Below are 20,513 nucleotides of genomic sequence, written 5' to 3' on the forward strand. Positions count from 1 at the left end.
CAATCTCAGACTGCACGTTTGAGCAATTTTCTGGCGACATACCACTTGTCTCCATTAACTGCCCACCTATCCTAACCATCGGGCTCGTTTTTCTCTAGGTTGTTAGGGTGTGTTAATTACGAATAGTCAATTTGTACAAAATACCAAACAGGCTTCCGTACTAGACGTACCGCATGCGCACTGTTCATGTAGCGTTGGCTGAGCGGTGTGTCCATTACATATGGCTTGAAACTTAGCGGTCTGTCACTCTTTTCTGATAACACCATGAAATCTAGATTTAATACAGTGGATATAATGGCAGTTATTGCCGAAATTAATGCCAAGTAAGTTTAAATTTACTGTCTTCCTAGGTCGCTTACGTGGGTTAGATCCTGTTGCAGTCTGTTAGCCTCAATGTTGTTATTCGCAAGCCAACAAGTAGCATGTTTAAACGTCAGCGTATTCTTGCTGAGGTTGAATTTAGCTACTACTGAAAAGCTAGTTGGCACAGAATAACCCGACAAATTAGCGTATTTAGTAATGCAGCAGGGATTGCCCACGTATTCGTTTCACTCGTTTTGTGGTTGTGATTAACACCTTCACTTTGGTCTCTGACTTGTCTTAAAACCTCATGTTTTGCAGCTATGTTGGTATGAGAGTATATAATATATACGACATCGACAACAAGACGTATCTAATTCGTCTGCAAAAGTAAGTGATGCGCTAAAATTTCATTCCTCTGTGAAGTGAATCTGTGGCAGAAAGAAATGCCCTTGCACTGCTCAAACCGCGGTGTTACTACCGGTTTAAGCAAGGAGTGCTATGAGAATCGTGTGCTATAAAATTAACGACTTGAACTTATGTTTCCAGGCCCGATACCAAGGCTGTCTTACTGATTGAGTCCGGCACACGCGTTCACTCGACTGAGTTCGAGTGGCCAAAAAACGTCATGCCCTCAGGTTTTGCCATGAAAGTAAGAATATTCTCTTTACTTTGCTCTCCGATGAACATTACCGCTTACTGTCTTATGTAGTGCAAAACAGGCGTTGTTTTTTTTTCTCTCTCTCTCTTAATATGCTCCCTAGTGCCGGAAGCACCTGAAATCCAGACGACTGGTTGAGGTGAAGCAGCTGGGTGTTGACAGAATAGTGGACATGCAGTTTGGATCGGACGAAGCTGCTTATCACCTTATCGTGGAGCTTTATGACAGGGTGAGACATCATATGGTGCTACACTCTACTAGCTCTGTCCATTCATGACTGCCCCTTATCCTTCTTTAGTTAGAGAACTTACAGTGTCATTCACCTGACAGTCATATACTCTGTAGACTCCAGGTGTGTCACAACTAAAGGAGAGAAGAAATTTCAGTTTCGTTCCATATTTACGGGCAGTTTCGAATGGCCAATGCTCATCATCATGGTCCTTTTAAGAAAGCTAGAGAAAGGAGTAGAATTTTTTTTTCTCATCTATGCGCATCCTGTGGTTATCCAAGCTGTAGAGTGTCATCAAATGTTAATAGAGTCCTCAGTCATCCTATCACCTCTAGCTGAAGCTGCAGCTTCCTGTCAGTGAAATTTATCAGTTTGTGAACGTTCTGGCTTATGTAACTGTCCACCCCTTCTTTGTGCTCTCCTTTAACTGTCAGCGTGTTTGCTTTTTCCAGGGCAACATCATCCTCGCGGATCACGAGTACACCATACTGAACCTGCTGCGATTCCGTACCGCCGAGACAGAGGATGTGAAGATCGCTGTGAGAGAGAGGTACCCCGTGGAGAACGCCAGGCCTCCTGAACCACTCATCAGTCTGGACAGGTAAAGCCCACTGTGTGTGTGTGTGTGTGTGTGTGTGTGTTGACTGAACCTCTCATCAGTCTGGACAGGTAAAACCCACTGTGTGTGTGTGTGTGTGTGTGTGTGTGTGTGAGTTGACTGAACCACTCATTAGTTTGGACAGGTAAAGCCCACTGTGTGTGTGTGTGTGTGTGTGTTGACTGAACCACTCATTAGTCTGGACAGGTAAAACCCACTCTGTCTCTGTGTGTGTGTGTGTGTGTGTGTGTGTGTGTGTGTGTGTGCGTGTGTGTGGACTGACCAAAGCTGAAACTGTCAAACTCAGTGGATAAAGAGAAGAGGGCAGGGGCGGGGGTGGGCGAGGGGGAGGTGAGACAGTTGGGTTATGAAAGAAAAGGAGAAATAAACACATGAAGGAACGTATGAAGATGTTGGTGTGAGATAGCTCACTCTTTTCCTTGAGTCAGTAACTCACTCTCACACTCACTCATTATCTAAGCTGCTTATCCTAATTAGGGTTGCAGGGGGGTGCTGGAGCCTATCCCAGCATTGACTGAGCGAAAGGCAGGAAACACCCTGGACAGGTTACCAGTCCATTGCAGTTGAGTCAGTAATTCTTGCTGGTCCTCATTTCTGTCAGCCCGTTCTACATCACTGTCTGGGAGGAGACTGTTTCCTTGTTAACAGTGAGGGCCTAAATGGGATGCGAAGACCAAAACTTTGGGTATCTGAGTGCTGAAGTAGCGAACCTCTGGACTGAGGAATATTTATATACCAGCTAATATTTCATTTACAGACGTTATTGTACAGACATGTTTACGAGTGAGAGGCAAGTAGGTCCAGTACTATTTTACACAGTTTAAGTCTAAGTCTCATTATATCCATGTGCTCCAAATGAAATGTGTTTTATTTATGTTTTCATGTCCAGACTCACAGAGGTGCTTTCCAAGGCTCCCAGTGGAGAGCAGGTGAAAAGGGTCCTGAATCCTCATCTACGTGAGTTGTTTTGATGCGGTCATTACAGTCTCCTTATTGGCTCTTACCTCTGTCTGTTCAGTGCTTTATTGGCTCTTACCTCTGTCCGTCCAGTGCTTTATTGGCTCTTACCTCTGTCCGTCCAGTGCTTTATTGGCTCTTACCTCTGTCCGTTCAGTGCTTTATTGGCTCTTACCTCTGTCCGTCCAGTGCTTTATTGGCTCTTACCTCTGTCCGTCCAGTGCTTTATTGGCTCTTACCTCTGTCCGTCCAGTGCTTTATTGGCTCTTACCTCTGTCCGTCCAGTGCTTTATTGGCTCTTACCTCTGTCTGTTCAGTGCTTTATTGGCTCTTACCTCTGTCCGTTCAGTGCTTTATTGGCTCTTACCTCTGTCCGTTCAGTGCTTTATTGGCTCTTACCTCTGTCCGTTCAGTGCTGACAGCTGACTCACTGCTGCTTGTCTCTGTTGTGTGCGTGTTCTCTCTCTCTCAGCGTATGGAGGCACTCTGATTGAACACTGCCTGATGGAGGTGGGACTCCCTGGGCTTATTAAAGTGGACAGTCAGTTCAACCTCACAGAGGGTAAGAGCGCCGTCCACGGGGTCCTCCGTACCGGCAGGTCCCCCTGAGGACCCGTTTTGACTTTTAGCTCAGAATTACGTGCCTCACCTGAGAAGTCCCGTTTTGTGTGGAAAGTATCTCTTCCCTGGGCCGTGTCGTGATGATGAACTTTAGATGAGACGACAACACTTCCAGTGGCTGAGATTGAAGTTTTTATAAATAAAATGTGTAGTCGTTGCTGTAGGGAGAACATAGTTGTGTGTTTTTACGTTGTTACCACAGCATTGAAATGATTGGCGTCTTTGTTCTCTGTAGCTGCTCCAAAGATTCTAGAGGCTCTTCAGATGGCAGAGGAGTATATGGCAAAGACAAAAACTTTTAACGGAAAGGTTGGCATTTATGTTGAATCAGTTTAACATCATGAATGTATTATGAATGCTTAATAATAATCCAGTTCTGTACTAATGATCTTTCTGTTGTTTTTGTGTGTTCAATTAAAGGGATACATCATTCAGAAGTGTGAGAAAAAGCCCAGTTTAACTCCAGATAAACCACACGAAGACTTGCTCACGTACGATCATCATCAGTTGTCTCTCTCTCTTGATAAGTTTCTGTTGATAAGTGTCTGTTGGCTGAATCTGAATGACAGATTCTCTGTCCATTTACCTTTTTTTTTTTTTTTTTAAATCAAGTTTCAGCTTTCTTTGAGTGTCTACATCTCTACAACTCCTTGGGTTTTAGGAATGACAGCTATTTTTATTTTCTTTCACAATCTGGTCTTCGCCACACACATACAGCAACATTTTTATTTCCATTTCCAACTGTTTGTGTTTTGACAGGTATGAGGAGTTTCACCCCTTCCTGTTCGCCCAGTACGCAAAGAGCCCGTACGTGGAGTTTGACTCTTTCGTAAAGGTCGGTCTGTCGCTTCAGTCTCCGTCCTCCGTACCTGTACCTGTTTCACTGTATCAGGGCCTGTTTGTTTTTTCACCGTACTCGTTCAATTACATGTTTGTTTTTTCTTTTCTTTTTTTTCTTTTTTTTTTTTTTTTTTGTTGTTGTTATCAGGCAGTTGATGAGTTTTTTTCAAAAATGGAGAGTCAGAAGATCGACATGAAGGCTTTGCAGCAGGAGAAGCAAGCACTGAAGAAGCTGGACAACGTCAAAAAGGATCACGAACAGCGATTAGAAGCTTTGCATCACGCTCAGGTTTCTGTCCGGACCAGCGGCAAAGACTAACCATTTTTATAGCTGTGTAATGTGACGTCAGTAAGAGCAGTGTCTGGTCAGGGTAGACTGAACTGTGAAAGAGGTTTTACTGTGCTGCAGCTGTATTTGTAGAGAGGGGTTCTTTTTAATTTCTTTGTACCCTAAGATATTACTGAACTGATGTCAAATGCGTATGTACTGTGGCAAGTGATTAACTAATGATATGTCCATCATGAGATTTGATTGGCTAATGCAGTGCTGAAAATTGATTGGCTGTTGGATGTGTTGAACAGGAAGTGGACAGACTGAAGGGTGAGCTGGTGGAGATGAACCTGCCAGTGGTGGAGCGTGCACTGCAGGTGGTGCGGAGCGCGCTGGCCAATCAGGTGGACTGGGCGGAGATAGGGCAGATAGTTAAGGAAGCGCAGGCAGCAGGGGACCCTGTGGCTTGTGCCATTAAGGAACTGAAGCTACAGACCAATCACATCACAATGCTTCTCAAGTAAGCCCCTCCCACGCAGCTACCCAGACACAGAAAACAATAACACTAATAACCATGACTATCTTAACACGATATAAGCTGTGTGGATTACCTGCTGCGTATTTGACACAATGTAGTGTGATACGTAGATAAAAAAAAAAAAGATGAAAAATGAAATTTTCACAAATGAAAACTTATGCGCTCTTTCATGCCCTTGAGTGTCCCAAATATTTTTTTTGTATCATTTTTGTATTGATTTAAAGCATTTTATTATTTATTATTATTATTATTATTATTGTTGTTGTTATTATTTATCAACTATTGTTTTATCATTGTTTTTATTACTTTTCACTGTCCTGCATGGTTATGTATGGGGAGAAATAATCCACAGTCTTTTCGTTGCAGGAATCCGTATCTGACCTCGGAGGAGGGCGATGTGGACGAGGAGAGTTCGCCCGACGCGACAGAAAGCTCGGAGACGCAGAAAGGGAAGAAGAACAAAAACAAGAACAAAGGTGAAAAGGCCAAGCTTCAGAAGAACAAGCCTGTCCTGGTGGACGTGGACCTCAGCTTGTCCGCCTACGCCAACGCTAAGAAGTGAGTCTTCCCTTTGGTCGCAGCATCCCGTCTGTGACCCCACAAACGGCACGGCCATGCGCAGCAACACGCATATGGTTTAGAGTTATCTCAGTAACCTGTCATGCCGGGAGACCTCCGAACCAGCGCTAATCACTTCAGTGCAGTTGGATACAAGTTCTTATCCATTCGGTTTGGTCACCTGTGCTGTTAATGCTTCGAGAACTACAGCGTGCATCAAATGTGTCCGTTCCCATTTACTGTTTATGGTGATTTGAGTCCTGAAACATGGCATGTCTCCTCAGGTACTATGACCACAAGAGAACTGCCGCCAAAAAAGAGCAGAAAACAGTCGAAGCTGCACAGAAGGTAAAATGGAATTTCCCACACTTCCCGTCTAGATGTTTGAGTTAGAACTATCCACAATCCCACTGCTCCAGTATGAATTTAACCACACTTCAGTGAGGAACCAGTTTATATTGACCATGCTTTTAGTAAGAAAGTCTCCACACAACACCATGTCAAACTTTGCTTGTTTCCCTCCAAGAACCATCCACTGCTAGTGTTGTTCTTAAAGGTGAGACCAATGTAAAAAATTTGGTGTTTAATATTTTGAGGATGTTTTTTTTTTTTTTACCCCTCACCTCAGGCCTTTAAGTCTGCGGAGAAGAAAACCAAACAAACCCTGAAAGAGGTACAGACCGTCACCACCATTCAGAAGGCGCGCAAAGTCTACTGGTGAGACGAACGGTTCTCCGTCCCAGACAGCTTGTCGCAGACCTCGTCTTTTTTTACGGTTTACCTCTCTGAGACGACGTATACAGCTTTGAAGAGGTGCAGAGATTTTTGGGGGAAGATTCAACTTTGAGAATTTTCTTTTTGTGTCGTCAGGTTTGAGAAGTTTCTCTGGTTTATCAGCTCAGAAAATTACCTCGTCATCGCCGGACGGGACCAGCAGCAGAACGAATTGATCGTGAAGCGTTATCTGAGAGCAGGTAAGGGCTATGGAATGTCGGGGAAGGACCTTTAAGAGACTCTTAACTTCTTAAAGCACAATGAAATCACGCTTGCATTAACGAATCTTGAGCCGTAATGGATTCCCGATAATGAAGTGCCCTGTAAATTCTTAAGTAGTCTTGAGCCGTAATGGACTCCCAATAATGAAGTGCCCTGTAAAATCTTGAGTAGTCTTGAGCCGTAATGGACTCCCCATAATGAAGTGCCCTGTAAAATCTTGAGTAGTCTTGAGCCGTAATGGACTCCCAATAATGAAGTGCCCTGTAAAATCCTGAGTAGTCTTGAGCCGTAATGGACTCCTGTGTTTCCTCATAGGGGACATTTACGTTCATGCCGACCTCCACGGAGCCACAAGCTGCGTCATCAAGAACCCGTCGGGTAAGATGATCGGAATTTTCCAAAATGGATGTTTGGACGTTTTTCCAGGTGCTGCTGATTTTGACTTCCCGTCTTTGGGCTCCGTGTCGCTCACGGTGGGATTCGGCGTTTCTGAAACTCAAAAACAACTGATCATTAAGCCTCTGGAAAAAAAACAAATCAGGACTTTTATCTGCAGAGTACAGACAACAACGGTTGTGTTGGTTGATATGTGTGATGCCAGCAGACAGTGCTGACACTGACGAGTAGAAAGCGTGTGATGACTAGAAAGTGAAGTTGTCGCCCCCTGCAGGTGAGCCCGTTCCTCCACGCACACTGACAGAAGCGGGCACCATGGCTGTGTGTTACAGCGCCGCCTGGGACGCCAAAATAGTGACCAGCGCCTGGTGGGTCCATCATAATCAGGTTGGTCTCTCTCTCTCCCTCACAAACACACCGACACACACACACACCCACACACGCACGTGCACTGTCCGCGCTCACTGTTGTTGATTTTGGAAATTGAGACCGTTTTCACCTGAATGTAATTCTGTGATCGTTCCTTTCTGGAAAGGTCTCTAAGACGGCACCGAGCGGAGAGTACCTGACCACGGGCAGTTTCATGATCAGAGGTATACGTCCAAAATTCAACTGTCTTTTCATAATAAATCAGATCAATTTTAATAATAATAATCAAATTAATGACGATCAAAATGATTTCCATCAAGGTTACCCATTACTTCTTGTACTCGTATGTAGCGCGTTGAGTTTCTTTGTTCTGTATTTAGCATCTTGGGCTTTTGGCACTGGTCTCTGCACAGCTGCATTGAGACAGTTTCTAACTGTAAAAAGTGCCATTCAAATAAACTGGAATTGAACTTGTCCTGGGGTGTAAACTGTATATTGGTAACTTGAGTCAGTATCATGGAGATTGAGGCAGAGAGGGGTTGTGGTTTAGATTTCTGTGGTATTACCGACCAATCTTTTCTCCTCAGGCAAGAAGAACTTTTTGCCGCCCTCCTACCTCATTATGGGCTTCAGTTTTCTCTTCAAGGTGAGACAGCCGTTGGCGTGATAAAGACTTAGAAAACCTGTCTACCGTAAACAGTGCAGCGGACATTTTTTTGTGTTCCTTTTCATCTCTGGGTGTGTCTCTCTTTTTGAAATGCTTTTTGTCTCTTGTAGCATTTCAGAATATGAACTGGAACATTTGAGTATATTTAAAAGTGTTTGTTTATCTGAACTGAAAGTGTGTGTGTGTGTGTGTGTGTGTCTGTGTGTGTGTTTTTGTCCATACGGTGTTGTGTTGTAAGGTGGACGAACCGTGTGTGTGGAGACACAAAGGTGAGAGGAAGGTCAAATCCCTGGAGGAGGAAGTGGATGAAGTGGCGTCCAGCACCGCCGACCTCCTGGAAGAAGGGGAGGAGCTTTTAGGTATTTTACCTGTGTGACTGAACACACACACACACACACACACACATACACACACACACACACACACACACACACATACACACACACGCACACACACACACACATACAGACACACACACACGCACACACGCACACACACACACACATACAGACACACACACACGCACACACACACGCGCACACACACACACAGACAGACACACACACACACTCACACTCACTCACACACACACACACATACACACACACACACACACTGCATGTGTATTTTAGCACTGAGAGTATTTTATGATTAACTATTGTCATAAGCTCTTAGGAAATAATTTCATGTCCATTGTATGGATGGACATATTATACATACCCACAATTAACTGCTGGTTTACCAGTTATTGTGTTTCATACAAATCAGACAAAATTAAAAGATTGTATTTTCGGAACTCCTGTGAATCAGTTTTCTGTCCTGTGCACATTAGTCAACAGTAAGTGTTTGGCATTAGGCTGATTTTCTGACATGACGTTCACACGCTCCAGGTGAGGACAGTGGGAACGAGGGAGAGGACAAAGAGGAGGACAGGATGGAGGAAGGAGAGAGGGAAGAGAGGGAGAAGAATGAGAGAGAGGAGGAGGAGGAGGAGGAACATGGAGAGATGAAGAGTGTGCCTGAGGAGTCAACAGAAGAACCAGAGGAGGTCCAAGCGGAGACATGGGAGGAGAAGTTGGACGGAGGTGATGAGGAGGTGAACCGAGGAGAGGAGGAACGAAATGGAGGAGAGGGAACGGATGAGGAGATGAAGAGCGAGGACGACCCTTCTGAGATCAGTTTCCCAGACACTACTATCTCCCTCACACACTTACAGTCCAACAGGTAACACTCCTCCCTCTCTCTCCCCATCTCTCTCTCTCTCTCCCCGTCTCTCTCTCCCCCCATCTCTCTCTCTCTCTCTCTCTCTCCCCCTGTCTCTCTCTCTCTCTCTCTCTCTCTCCGTCTCTCTCTCTCCCCCTGTCTCTCTCTCTCTCTCCGTCTCTCTCTCTTTCCCTGTCTCTCTCTCTCTTTCTCTCTCTCCCCGTCTCTCTCTCCCTGTCTCTCTCTCTCTCTATCTGTCGCTCTCCCTCACCCCGAATGATCAGTGTTTCTGTCCGAGCAAACCAAGCGACTTTGTGTGTCTGTGTGTGTGCTCTCACTTGATTGATTTTCTTTCTTATCCATGTATATTGGCATGTCCTTGTAAATCAGTGTAGGACAGGGTTCTCCAAAGGTCTGCTCCAATTTGCCTTCACTTCATACTCAGAGGCTTTATTTATTTATTTATTTTTACCGGGGGGAAAAGGTATGCACACTGTTCAACCAATCACAGAGCAGAGTGTGGGTGAACCTGCAGGTTTTTTTTTGTGAAGATTTGGATATCCCTAGTTTAGAAACATGCATTTACTTAAACATCTCGGCGGTGTTCAGGAGACTGGAACACAAACCGCACCTCAGTAAGCTTCTCTTTTTTCTCTCTTTTCTTCCTATAGGACGGTTCAGAATCCCGGTTTCAAGCGGGAGACATCCAATGAGGTACAAGACAAACCCAAAGTCACCATCTACTAGACTTATGTACTGAAGTAACAAAACCTGTCACCATTCCTCTGTGTGTGTGTGTGTGTGTGTTTTTTTCTTTAATATTTATCTTTTAACTAAATTTAGTGGTTATAAATACACCCCCCACGTAAAAGACCTGCTCCCCCCACAGGTGGACGCGGACACACAAGGGAAGAAACACCTGACTGCAAAACAGAGGAGGTAAGACTGAAACAAAACCGTTTGGCAGCACCATAGAGTAAACATCAGCTAGAGAGAGCACCCCCAAACCTCACATGTGATCACACTGGTCCTTGTGGAACGGTCAGCAGGGTGGAAAAGGATACTGTTCTTTATGGGGTTATATTAGTAAGTGTCAGTTGGTTTTAAGGTTTCTACAGACTGGTTGTCGTTAAGCCTGTGCACTGGTATCTGTAAATGCTGGAATGAATGCCGCACCATGGCAGGTCGTTTTACATCTCCCTGTTGTTTTATTTATTTTTATTGATTTATTTTCTACTTGTTAAGCCAACACTTTTAACTCATTTCACATAGTCAGCACCCTCGTCGTCCTGGTTTGTTTCGGTGTTCGGAAATGACTTTACTTGGTCTCAAACAATGCAGTTCCTCGTTCGATGATCCTGTCTTCCATTTGAAACGTGTAATTACTTCTCACACCACGGACAGCTTAGTCCGGGTGAGTAAGGCGGGTGTGTGTGTCCTTTGACACGTGTGAAGCCAATCCCAGCATGTTCTCACTCCGCTGTTGGCACGGAATCATCATATGATGTAATGAACATAGAGGAGAGCGATACTCCCTCCACTCTGCCTGTAGCAGACGAAAGACAAAAAACAAAGAACACATGACTGACAGTAACAGAGCTGGGTGACACGCCCGTCAAAGCTGGGACTGGTAACCCAAACTGAGTTTACTGTTCAACTGGGCCCGTGTTGTTTATTGTTCAAGTTTACAGTAGCACCAAAAAAAAAAGTAAATGCTAAAACTGAATGTAGTCACGGTTTGTTCTTCTAAAAACTGAATGTGGTGAGTTTGTTCTTCTGAAAACTGAATGTAGTCACGGTTTGTTCTTCTAAAAACTGAATGTGGTGAGTTTGTTCCTGTAAAAACTGAATGTGACGACAGTTTGTTCTTCTAAAAACTGAATGTGACGACAGTTTGTTCTTCTAAAAACTGAATGTGTTGACGGTTTGTCCTTCTAAAAACTGAATGTGTTGACGGTTTGTCCTTCTAAAAACTGAATGTGTTGATGATTTCTCCTTCTAAAAACTAACATTCAGTTTTTAGAAGGACAAACTATCACCACATTCAGTTTTTAGAAGGACAAACGGAGTTTGAATGTAGTGACGGTTTGTTCTTTTAAAGGGACATGAAGAAGAAAAAACAAAAACAGGACAACAGTGAAAACCAGGAGGAGCCGGACGCCAAGAGCGAGGACAGCTTCGGCCCGTCCCCAGACAACCAGAGGGCAAAGGGCACCGGCGCGGCCCAGCAGCCTCTCAAGAGAGGTCAAAAGGTCAGCATGAAGAAGCGAGAAACGCACCTTTTAGTCTTAGCTTAAAAAAAAAAGGGGGGGGGGGGGGGAGGGGGGGTTGTTAATCTACGTTTTTCGGGATAAGCTGCATTCTCTGGATGTCCTCAGTCTGTGCTATGAGGACGAACAAACATGAATGGAACAGAAAATATTTGAACTATTTGAATGACTAAGGACTATTCCAGTGTTCTCTTTACTTGTGAACTTGCTCTCATAATTCACAAGACTTTCTGTGATGTTTCTTTGAGTGTATCGCTTAAGCACAATCAGTTCTGTTACAGTTTTAGTCGCCTTTTGTAGTCAAGGACACCAGAGCCATGTGAGAGTACTGGGAAAAGGCCCAGTCATTCCAATGTCATTCAGATACTTGCAGAACCCCTCTGGTTAAAGAGAGATCCCGTTAGCAGGCTCAACCTACCCTCATGCTCCACTAACTCACTGTTCATCCACTGCTAGAACAAGCTGAAGAAAATCAAAGACAAGTACAAAGACCAAGATGAAGAGGACAGAGAGCTAATGATGAAACTGCTGGGAGTGAGTATCCAACCCGCCTGTCTTCACCTTGCGCTGTCTCTGTGGTTTTTTTCTCCCCAGAAGGACAGCCATGCACATATCATTTATTTTTCAACTTATTATTTATTTCTCATGGTCAGCTTTTGATCAGCGCTTTTCTGCCCACGATGTCCCAGGGCCAGCATACGCCTGCACTATGAGTTTTTCCGTCAGTCGCTGATTTGACGTCAGTGTCACGGGGGGGGGGGGGGGTACAAAAAAAACACAGACCTGTTTTCCTCGGCAGAATTCATTTCTTAATTAGATGGTTTATTGTCAAAACCAGCAAGGATACTGGCCCTTGAGGACCTGGGTTTACTGTACCTTCCAGAGTGTTGATTGTCAATATAAGTATCTCATGACAGTAACAGAAGAAAATCATTACTCATTTCTCGTTCCTCTCATCCCCGCAGTCTGCTGGCTCCGGTAAGGAAGAGAAAGGCAAGAAGGGAAAGAAAGGCAAGGGAAAAGAGGAGCCAGTCAAGAAAGGCCCTCAGAAACCTCTCCCAAGGCCCAGAGCGCCCGACGGCGCTGCCAAGAGACCAGAGCCGCGGGGCGAGGACGCGGCTCAGCCGGAGGGGGACGGGACCGCCCCGGAACAGGAGGACAAGGTGAGAGACCTCCAGTAAAAATGTCCTCCTTTTACAACCCCCCACACGAAACGTGACTCATGAGAATCCCCCGCACAGACTCATCAGAGGCAGTGTGTCATCACTGGGTGTAAGGGTCAGCAGTCTGATAACCCTAATCACGAACCGAACAGTTTTCCAATGGCCAAGAGGTTAAGGCTTTGTATACAGAGGCTTGTCTGTTGTTATGTCATTTTCGCGTGGACAATCAAAGTACAGTTGCCTTTCTTACACCGAGTGCCTCAACAACAGATGACAACATGTTCACACTTGTTATACAAGTTAAAGCAATTTATGTACCAAACATCAACACGTCAGAATTCCCTGCTCAAGACAAAATTTGATTTTGACAAAGCACACGTCCGCGTTGTCAGTCAGACAGAAAACTTGCGTTTTGTTTCTGTGCTGTGCAGCAAAAAGGCACTGACCTGCTGACCAAATACGACGGTTCATCCAAAACTGAGAGTTTGTTTTTTGTGTGCTTGTCTCATGCATTGCCAATTTGGACGTTCCCAAAGAGAAGAGTCTAGAATGACAGTGGCGAGTACCTGAGGTCAAAGATATGCGGTGAAAGATATGCAAAATACTCGTTTCAACACTGACCCGAGACTCTCTCTCTCTCTTTTAGGAAGCAGATGACTTGGACCAAGACAATCCTGGCACCGAGGTAAGATGGAGAAGAACACACTTTTCACTGCTGTCAGTGCCTCTGGATCCAGTGAAAAAGTGATGAGTTCACTGAGCGTTTGACCTGACCCCCTGGTGTCTTTAACTTTCGTCTCCATGGTTTCAGTCACAGTTTGGACAGAATAGACTCTTCAGTGTAGGGGCTGATTCAGTGTAGGGGGCTGATTCAGTGTAGGGGGCTGATTCAGGGTAGGGGCTGATTCAGTGTAGGGGCTGATTCAGTGTGGGGGCTCATGTCTTCTCTCTTCTCCTGTCCACCATCCTCATCTAATCCACCATCCTCATCCTCGTGAATAAAGTATTTCATATTCGTATTCGTATTCGTATCCATATTCATAATGCTCTTTCCCCCTTACTCCTCCGAATTAAGCATTTACATTACTTCCCTATGAGACATTTACAGTACGCTTCTGTTAAGCATGTACATCACCCCACTAATAAGTATTTAGTTTACTCCTCAGACACAGGTTTACAGTGCTCCTGTCTCATGTCTACATTACTCCTCTAATAAACATTTCCGTCACTCCTTGAATAAACATTTACATTAGCCCTGTGTCACGTTCTGTACATATTTCATTATAATGAAGCTGTCAGTTCAGCTTGTGTTTCGACGGCTCACAGTCCAGCGCAGGCCAGAGCAGTCGTCGGGATTGTGGGTGTGAATAATGAGTGTGAACCATGAGACCTAAAGTCATGTGACCTGCGCTGAACACTGAGGACAAGCTTGTGACTGCGCTGCTGTGCTGTGCTGTGTGTGTGTGTGTGTGTGTGTGTGTGTGTGTGTGTGTGTGTGTGTGTGTGTGTGTGTGTGTGTGTGTGTGTGCGTGCGTGTGTGTGTGTGTGTGTGTGTGTGTGCGTGCGTGTGTGTGCGTGTGTGTGTGTGTTTGTGCTCTGTGTGTGCGTGTGTGTGTGTGTTTGTGCGCTGTGCTGTGTGTGTGTGTGTGTGTGTGTGTGTGTGTGTGTGCGTGCGTGCGTGCGTGTGTGTGTGTGTGTGCGTGTGTGTGTGTGTGTTTGTGCTCTGTGCGTGCGTGTGTGTGTGTGTTTGTGCTCTGTGCGTGCGTGTGTGTGTGTGTGTGTGTTTGTGCTCTCTGTGTGTGTGCGTGTGTGCGTGTGTGTGTGTGTGTGTGTGCGTGCGTGTGCGTGCGTGTGTGTGTGTGCGTGCGTGTGCGTGTGTGTGTGTGTGTGCGCGCGTGTGGTTTCTGGGCTCTGCGGCAGGACGGGGAGAATCTGTTGGACTCTCTGACGGGCCAGCCTCACCCAGACGACGTGTTGCTGTTTGCAGTGCCAGTGTGCGCCCCCTACACAGCGCTCACCAACTACAAGTATGTTTCATCTCTCTCACGTTTGATCACCTGACCCTGATGACGTCAGACCCCGTCCGCTGGGATCACCTGCCCCAGAGCGTACAGTAGTTATAGCCTTGTGTCTGAACTGTTTTATCCACAGTCAGAGGTAACTGGTAACTGGCTGGTCAGTGAAGTAAGGTGTGGTAAGGCACAGGGCCACAGTTAGCATGTAGGTAAAGCCACTGTCCCCTGTGAAGTTTGTATGTATTATATATTCAATTCCAAATTCAATTCAAATGTATTTGTGTTGTGCTTTTTACAGTTAAAAATGATCTTAAGGCAGCGTAACAGAGATCAGTGCCTAAACCCCCACTGAGCAAAGCCTAAGGCGACTGTAGCAACGGAAAAACTCCCTATGTAAAATGAATATGTAAAACCTGATCGTAACGGGTTGTATATAAATAATTGTCCTATTAACCCTCTCAGGCACAAAGTGAAACTGACCCCTGGAACACAGAAGAAGGGAAAAGGTAAGGTCACGCCTCTTTTTTTTTTTTTTTTTTGACTGTTTTAGAAAAGCTGATGTGTGACCTGAAATGTGACCTTTTGGCTAATGACCTCTGACCCCTGTTTGTCCGTAGCCGCCCGCACCGCTGTCATGAGCTTCATGCGTGCCAAAGAATGCAGCACCAGAGAGAAAGACCTTTTCCGCAGCGTCAAGGTATCGGCCCCGCCCCACAAACTGTGCAAATGAAACCAAGACACACACAGCCTACTGATAAGATCATAGGTTTCCAGCTACTCCATTTACAGAAAAAAAAAAAAAAAAGTCATGCTTCCTCTTCTTTCAAGACCTTTAGCTGCAGCTGCTGTTGTTCCAGCTCAAACAAACCATTAATGTAGAATAAGTGCATATTTTTAAATATACAGCACATCAGCTCGGCTGAGTTGCCCTCATGGTGGCGCTAGGTTAAATCGTTGGGTTGCATATGCGTCAGGAACAATGTGATAGAAGAATGAGGCACTTTTTTATAGCAACGTCTTTTACCATGACACAGTGCTTGGTTATGATCTAATTACCGTTATGGACAGAAGACCTGAAGACGTGAACAGATCTTCATTACAAGATCTAGTAAAGAAAGAAAGAAAGAAAGAATGAAAGAAAGAAAGAAAAGAATTGTGACTTCACAGCCTGCCAATGCATCGACCTAAGCCATGTCACTGGTTCCCATCTCTTGTATACATTACAGTCAGTGGTCAAAGACTGTCCCGTGCCCACTGGTCAGAGAGTCGGGCACGTGTGCCGCGTAGGTTTCGGGCATATTTCACTGCTAAGTGACAGTTCCCTTTGCCACGGTGGGCGAGTGTGACAGGGCTGGCATTACAACTGTTCAAATCTCTGTGCACTTGTTGAGAAACAGCTTAACCCGGACGCACCACTCAGGCATTTCATTATGTTTTTCCTGCTGCCTCGTTTTTACTATGGTCTTATAATAAGTGCCTTCAGGCAGGGTTTTAAGGGCTGACACATCACACCGCACAATGAGAGGTACACTGCTCCTGGACTTTATCCTTAAGGGGCATAACTGAAATAACTTTAAAAAAAACAAAACCTCTTAGCCAACAACGTTAACGCGTAACGCGTGTTTTGTGTTGCAGGACACAGACTTGTCGAGGAACATGCCTGGCAAAGTGAAAGTGTCTGCGCCCAACCTGCTGGCCGTGAAGAAGAAATGAAATCCCCCAAAACCTCCTCACAGGGTTTTCCCCCCCGTCCCTGGGTTCGCCACACGGGGGCGGCGATAAAAGACCAAGACGCGGCTGGTTTGGACGCGCGCGCGCTGATCCGAGTCGGACCAGCGCAGATCCAGTTAACGGTGCCGTGTGTCAAAGTGACAGAAGTCGGAACGCTGTTTCCTGCTTCCCCGCTTTTCGCCTGGCACGTCGCTGCCAAAACGAAGAAAAGAAACAAACCGAACAAAAAATGAAATCTATTGCTCTGTTTATTTTCCTCTCTCACGAGACATTTTAATTCTTGTGTATTTTACTTGCGTTTTGTTTCTGTGCTGTGCAGCAAAAAGGCACTGACCTGCTGACCAAATACGACGGTTCATCCAAAACTGAGAGTTTGTTTTTTGTGTGCTTGTCTCATGCATTGCCAATTTGGACGTTCCCAAAGAGAAGAGTCTAGAATGACAGTGGCGAGTACCTGAGGTCAAAGATATGCGGTGAAAGATATGCAAAATACTCGTTTCAACACTGACCCGAGACTCTCTCTCTCTCTTTTAGGAAGCAGATGACTTGGACCAAGACAATCCTGGCACCGAGGTAAGATGGAGAAGAACACACTTTTCACTGCTGTCAGTGCCTCTGGATCCAGTGAAAAAGTGATGAGTTCACTGAGCGTTTGACCTGACCCCCTGGTGTCTTTAACTTTCGTCTCCATGGTTTCAGTCACAGTTTGGACAGAATAGACTCTTCAGTGTAGGGGCTGATTCAGTGTAGGGGGCTGATTCAGTGTAGGGGGCTGATTCAGGGTAGGGGCTGATTCAGTGTAGGGGCTGATTCAGTGTGGGGGCTCATGTCTTCTCTCTTCTCCTGTCCACCATCCTCATCTAATCCACCATCCTCATCCTCGTGAATAAAGTATTTCATATTCGTATTCGTATTCGTATCCATATTCATAATGCTCTTTCCCCCTTACTCCTCCGAATTAAGCATTTACATTACTTCCCTATGAGACATTTACAGTACGCTTCTGTTAAGCATGTACATCACCCCACTAATAAGTATTTAGTTTACTCCTCAGACACAGGTTTACAGTGCTCCTGTCTCATGTCTACATTACTCCTCTAATAAACATTTCCGTCACTCCTTGAATAAACATTTACATTAGCCCTGTGTCACGTTCTGTACATATTTCATTATAATGAAGCTGTCAGTTCAGCTTGTGTTTCGACGGCTCACAGTCCAGCGCAGGCCAGAGCAGTCGTCGGGATTGTGGGTGTGAATAATGAGTGTGAACCATGAGACCTAAAGTCATGTGACCTGCGCTGAACACTGAGGACAAGCTTGTGACTGCGCTGCTGTGCTGTGCTGTGTGTGTGTGTGTGTGTGTGTGTGTGTGTGTGTGTGTGTGTGTGTGTGTGTGTGTGTGTGTGTGTGTGCGTGCGTGTGTGTGTGTGTGTGTGTGTGTGTGCGTGCGTGTGTGTGCGTGTGTGTGTGTGTTTGTGCTCTGTGTGTGCGTGTGTGTGTGTGTTTGTGCGCTGTGCTGTGTGTGTGTGTGTGTGTGTGTGTGTGTGTGTGTGTGCGTGCGTGCGTGCGTGTGTGTGTGTGTGTGCGTGTGTGTGTGTGTGTTTGTGCTCTGTGCGTGCGTGTGTGTGTGTGTTTGTGCTCTGTGCGTGCGTGTGTGTGTGTGTGTGTGTTTGTGCTCTCTGTGTGTGTGCGTGTGTGCGTGTGTGTGTGTGTGTGTGTGCGTGCGTGTGCGTGCGTGTGTGTGTGTGCGTGCGTGTGCGTGTGTGTGTGTGTGTGCGCGCGTGTGGTTTCTGGGCTCTGCGGCAGGACGGGGAGAATCTGTTGGACTCTCTGACGGGCCAGCCTCACCCAGACGACGTGTTGCTGTTTGCAGTGCCAGTGTGCGCCCCCTACACAGCGCTCACCAACTACAAGTATGTTTCATCTCTCTCACGTTTGATCACCTGACCCTGATGACGTCAGACCCCGTCCGCTGGGATCACCTGCCCCAGAGCGTACAGTAGTTATAGCCTTGTGTCTGAACTGTTTTATCCACAGTCAGAGGTAACTGGTAACTGGCTGGTCAGTGAAGTAAGGTGTGGTAAGGCACAGGGCCACAGTTAGCATGTAGGTAAAGCCACTGTCCCCTGTGAAGTTTGTATGTATTATATATTCAATTCCAAATTCAATTCAAATGTATTTGTGTTGTGCTTTTTACAGTTAAAAATGATCTTAAGGCAGCGTAACAGAGATCAGTGCCTAAACCCCCACTGAGCAAAGCCTAAGGCGACTGTAGCAACGGAAAAAACTCCCTATGTAAAATGAATATGTAAAACCTGATCGTAACGGGTTGTATATAAATAATTGTCCTATTAACCCTCTCAGGCACAAAGTGAAACTGACCCCTGGAACACAGAAGAAGGGAAAAGGTAAGGTCACGCCTCTTTTTTTTTTTTTTTTTGACTGTTTTAGAAAAGCTGATGTGTGACCTGAAATGTGACCTTTTGGCTAATGACCTCTGACCCCTGTTTGTCCGTAGCCGCCCGCACCGCTGTCATGAGCTTCATGCGTGCCAAAGAATGCAGCACCAGAGAGAAAGACCTTTTCCGCAGCGTCAAGGTATCGGCCCCGCCCCACAAACTGTGCAAATGAAACCAAGACACACACAGCCTACTGATAAGATCATAGGTTTCCAGCTACTCCATTTACAGAAAAAAAAAAAAAAAAGTCATGCTTCCTCTTCTTTCAAGACCTTTAGCTGCAGCTGCTGTTGTTCCAGCTCAAACAAACCATTAATGTAGAATAAGTGCATATTTTTAAATATACAGCACATCAGCTCGGCTGAGTTGCCCTCATGGTGGCGCTAGGTTAAATCGTTGGGTTGCATATGCGTCAGGAACAATGTGATAGAAGAATGAGGCACTTTTTTATAGCAACGTCTTTTACCATGACACAGTGCTTGGTTATGATCTAATTACCGTTATGGACAGAAGACCTGAAGACGTGAACAGATCTTCATTACAAGATCTAGTAAAGAAAGAAAGAAAGAAAGAATGAAAGAAAGAAAGAAAAGAATTGTGACTTCACAGCCTGCCAATGCATCGACCTAAGCCATGTCACTGGTTCCCATCTCTTGTATACATTACAGTCAGTGGTCAAAGACTGTCCCGTGCCCACTGGTCAGAGAGTCGGGCACGTGTGCCGCGTAGGTTTCGGGCATATTTCACTGCTAAGTGACAGTTCCCTTTGCCACGGTGGGCGAGTGTGACAGGGCTGGCATTACAACTGTTCAAATCTCTGTGCACTTGTTGAGAAACAGCTTAACCCGGACGCACCACTCAGGCATTTCATTATGTTTTTCCTGCTGCCTCGTTTTTACTATGGTCTTATAATAAGTGCCTTCAGGCAGGGTTTTAAGGGCTGACACATCACACCGCACAATGAGAGGTACACTGCTCCTGGACTTTATCCTTAAGGGGCATAACTGAAATAACTTTAAAAAAAACAAAACCTCTTAGCCAACAACGTTAACGCGTAACGCGTGTTTTGTGTTGCAGGACACAGACTTGTCGAGGAACATGCCTGGCAAAGTGAAAGTGTCTGCGCCCAACCTGCTGGCCGTGAAGAAGAAATGAAATCCCCCAAAACCTCCTCACAGGGTTTTCCCCCCCGTCCCTGGGTTCGCCACACGGGGGCGGCGATAAAAGACCAAGACGCGGCTGGTTTGGACGCGCGCGCGCTGATCCGAGTCGGACCAGCGCAGATCCAGTTAACGGTGCCGTGTGTCAAAGTGACAGAAGTCGGAACGCTGTTTCCTGCTTCCCCGCTTTTCGCCTGGCACGTCGCTGCCAAAACGAAGAAAAGAAACAAACCGAACAAAAAATGAAATCTATTGCTCTGTTTATTTTCCTCTCTCACGAGACATTTTAATTCTTGTGTATTTTACATAAAATGTCCAACTCTACGTCTGATTGACGGCTCTTTTTCTTTTCTTTTCTTTTCTTTTTTTTTTTTTTTTTTTCCTTTGTGCAAATTAGATCAACAAATTAAACGTTTGGAAAACGAGCACCGAATAGCGGCCGTAAAGCATCTTGGTTCAGTTTCTGCTACTCAGTCTGATGACAAAGGCA

The 20,513-nt window shown here is 45.5% G+C and overlaps 2 protein-coding genes across 2 annotated transcripts; both read left to right on the plus strand.

Annotated features, from left to right (window-relative positions):
* The first annotated feature begins 217 nt into the window (after positions 1-217).
* On the plus strand, positions 218-16,622 carry nemf (nuclear export mediator factor). Its single transcript, XM_030780520.1, has 32 exons — positions 218-323; positions 622-690; positions 850-952; positions 1,065-1,190; positions 1,643-1,791; positions 2,699-2,766; positions 3,239-3,328; positions 3,623-3,696; positions 3,808-3,878; positions 4,147-4,222; positions 4,376-4,516; positions 4,810-5,018; positions 5,403-5,594; positions 5,879-5,942; positions 6,223-6,311; positions 6,465-6,568; positions 6,906-6,968; positions 7,261-7,373; positions 7,522-7,579; positions 7,943-8,001; positions 8,261-8,381; positions 8,913-9,246; positions 9,897-9,939; positions 10,115-10,164; positions 11,327-11,477; positions 11,952-12,029; positions 12,461-12,658; positions 13,305-13,343; positions 14,579-14,685; positions 15,136-15,179; positions 15,291-15,370; positions 16,309-16,622. The coding sequence occupies exons 1-32, from the start codon at positions 265-267 to the stop codon at positions 16,384-16,386; spliced, it is 3,300 nt and encodes a 1,099-aa protein (XP_030636380.1). The 5' UTR covers positions 218-264; the 3' UTR covers positions 16,387-16,622.
* A 219-nt stretch (positions 16,623-16,841) lies between these two features.
* Positions 16,842-20,450, plus strand: LOC115821504 (nuclear export mediator factor NEMF-like). The gene is made up of 6 exons (XM_030785328.1): positions 16,842-16,850; positions 16,939-16,977; positions 18,211-18,317; positions 18,769-18,812; positions 18,923-19,002; positions 19,941-20,450. The coding sequence occupies exons 1-6, from the start codon at positions 16,842-16,844 to the stop codon at positions 20,016-20,018; spliced, it is 357 nt and encodes a 118-aa protein (XP_030641188.1). The 3' UTR covers positions 20,019-20,450.
* Positions 20,451-20,513: the final 63 nt, after the last annotated feature.

The sequence above is a fragment of the Chanos chanos genome, chromosome 1 (assembly GCF_902362185.1).
Source record: "Chanos chanos chromosome 1, fChaCha1.1, whole genome shotgun sequence".
Lineage (NCBI taxonomy): Eukaryota > Metazoa > Chordata > Actinopteri > Gonorynchiformes > Chanidae > Chanos > Chanos chanos.

What these genes read in the sequence shown, in the direction of transcription:
- nemf (XM_030780520.1), top strand. Translation starts at nt 265, where the DNA reads ATGAAATCTAGATTTAATACAGTGGATATAATGGCAGTTATTGCCGAA. An exon ending in CCACTCATCAGTCTGGACAG is followed by an intron (nt 1,792 to 2,698) that starts GTAAAGCCCACT and finishes TTTCATGTCCAG; the next exon opens with ACTCACAGAGGTGCTTTCCA. An exon ending in GCTTCAGTTTTCTCTTCAAG is followed by an intron (nt 8,002 to 8,260) that starts GTGAGACAGCCG and finishes TTGTGTTGTAAG; the next exon opens with GTGGACGAACCGTGTGTGTG.
- LOC115821504 (XM_030785328.1), top strand. An exon ending in AACACAGAAGAAGGGAAAAG is followed by an intron (nt 18,813 to 18,922) that starts GTAAGGTCACGC and finishes GTTTGTCCGTAG; the next exon opens with CCGCCCGCACCGCTGTCATG. An exon ending in ACCTTTTCCGCAGCGTCAAG is followed by an intron (nt 19,003 to 19,940) that starts GTATCGGCCCCG and finishes TTTGTGTTGCAG; the next exon opens with GACACAGACTTGTCGAGGAA.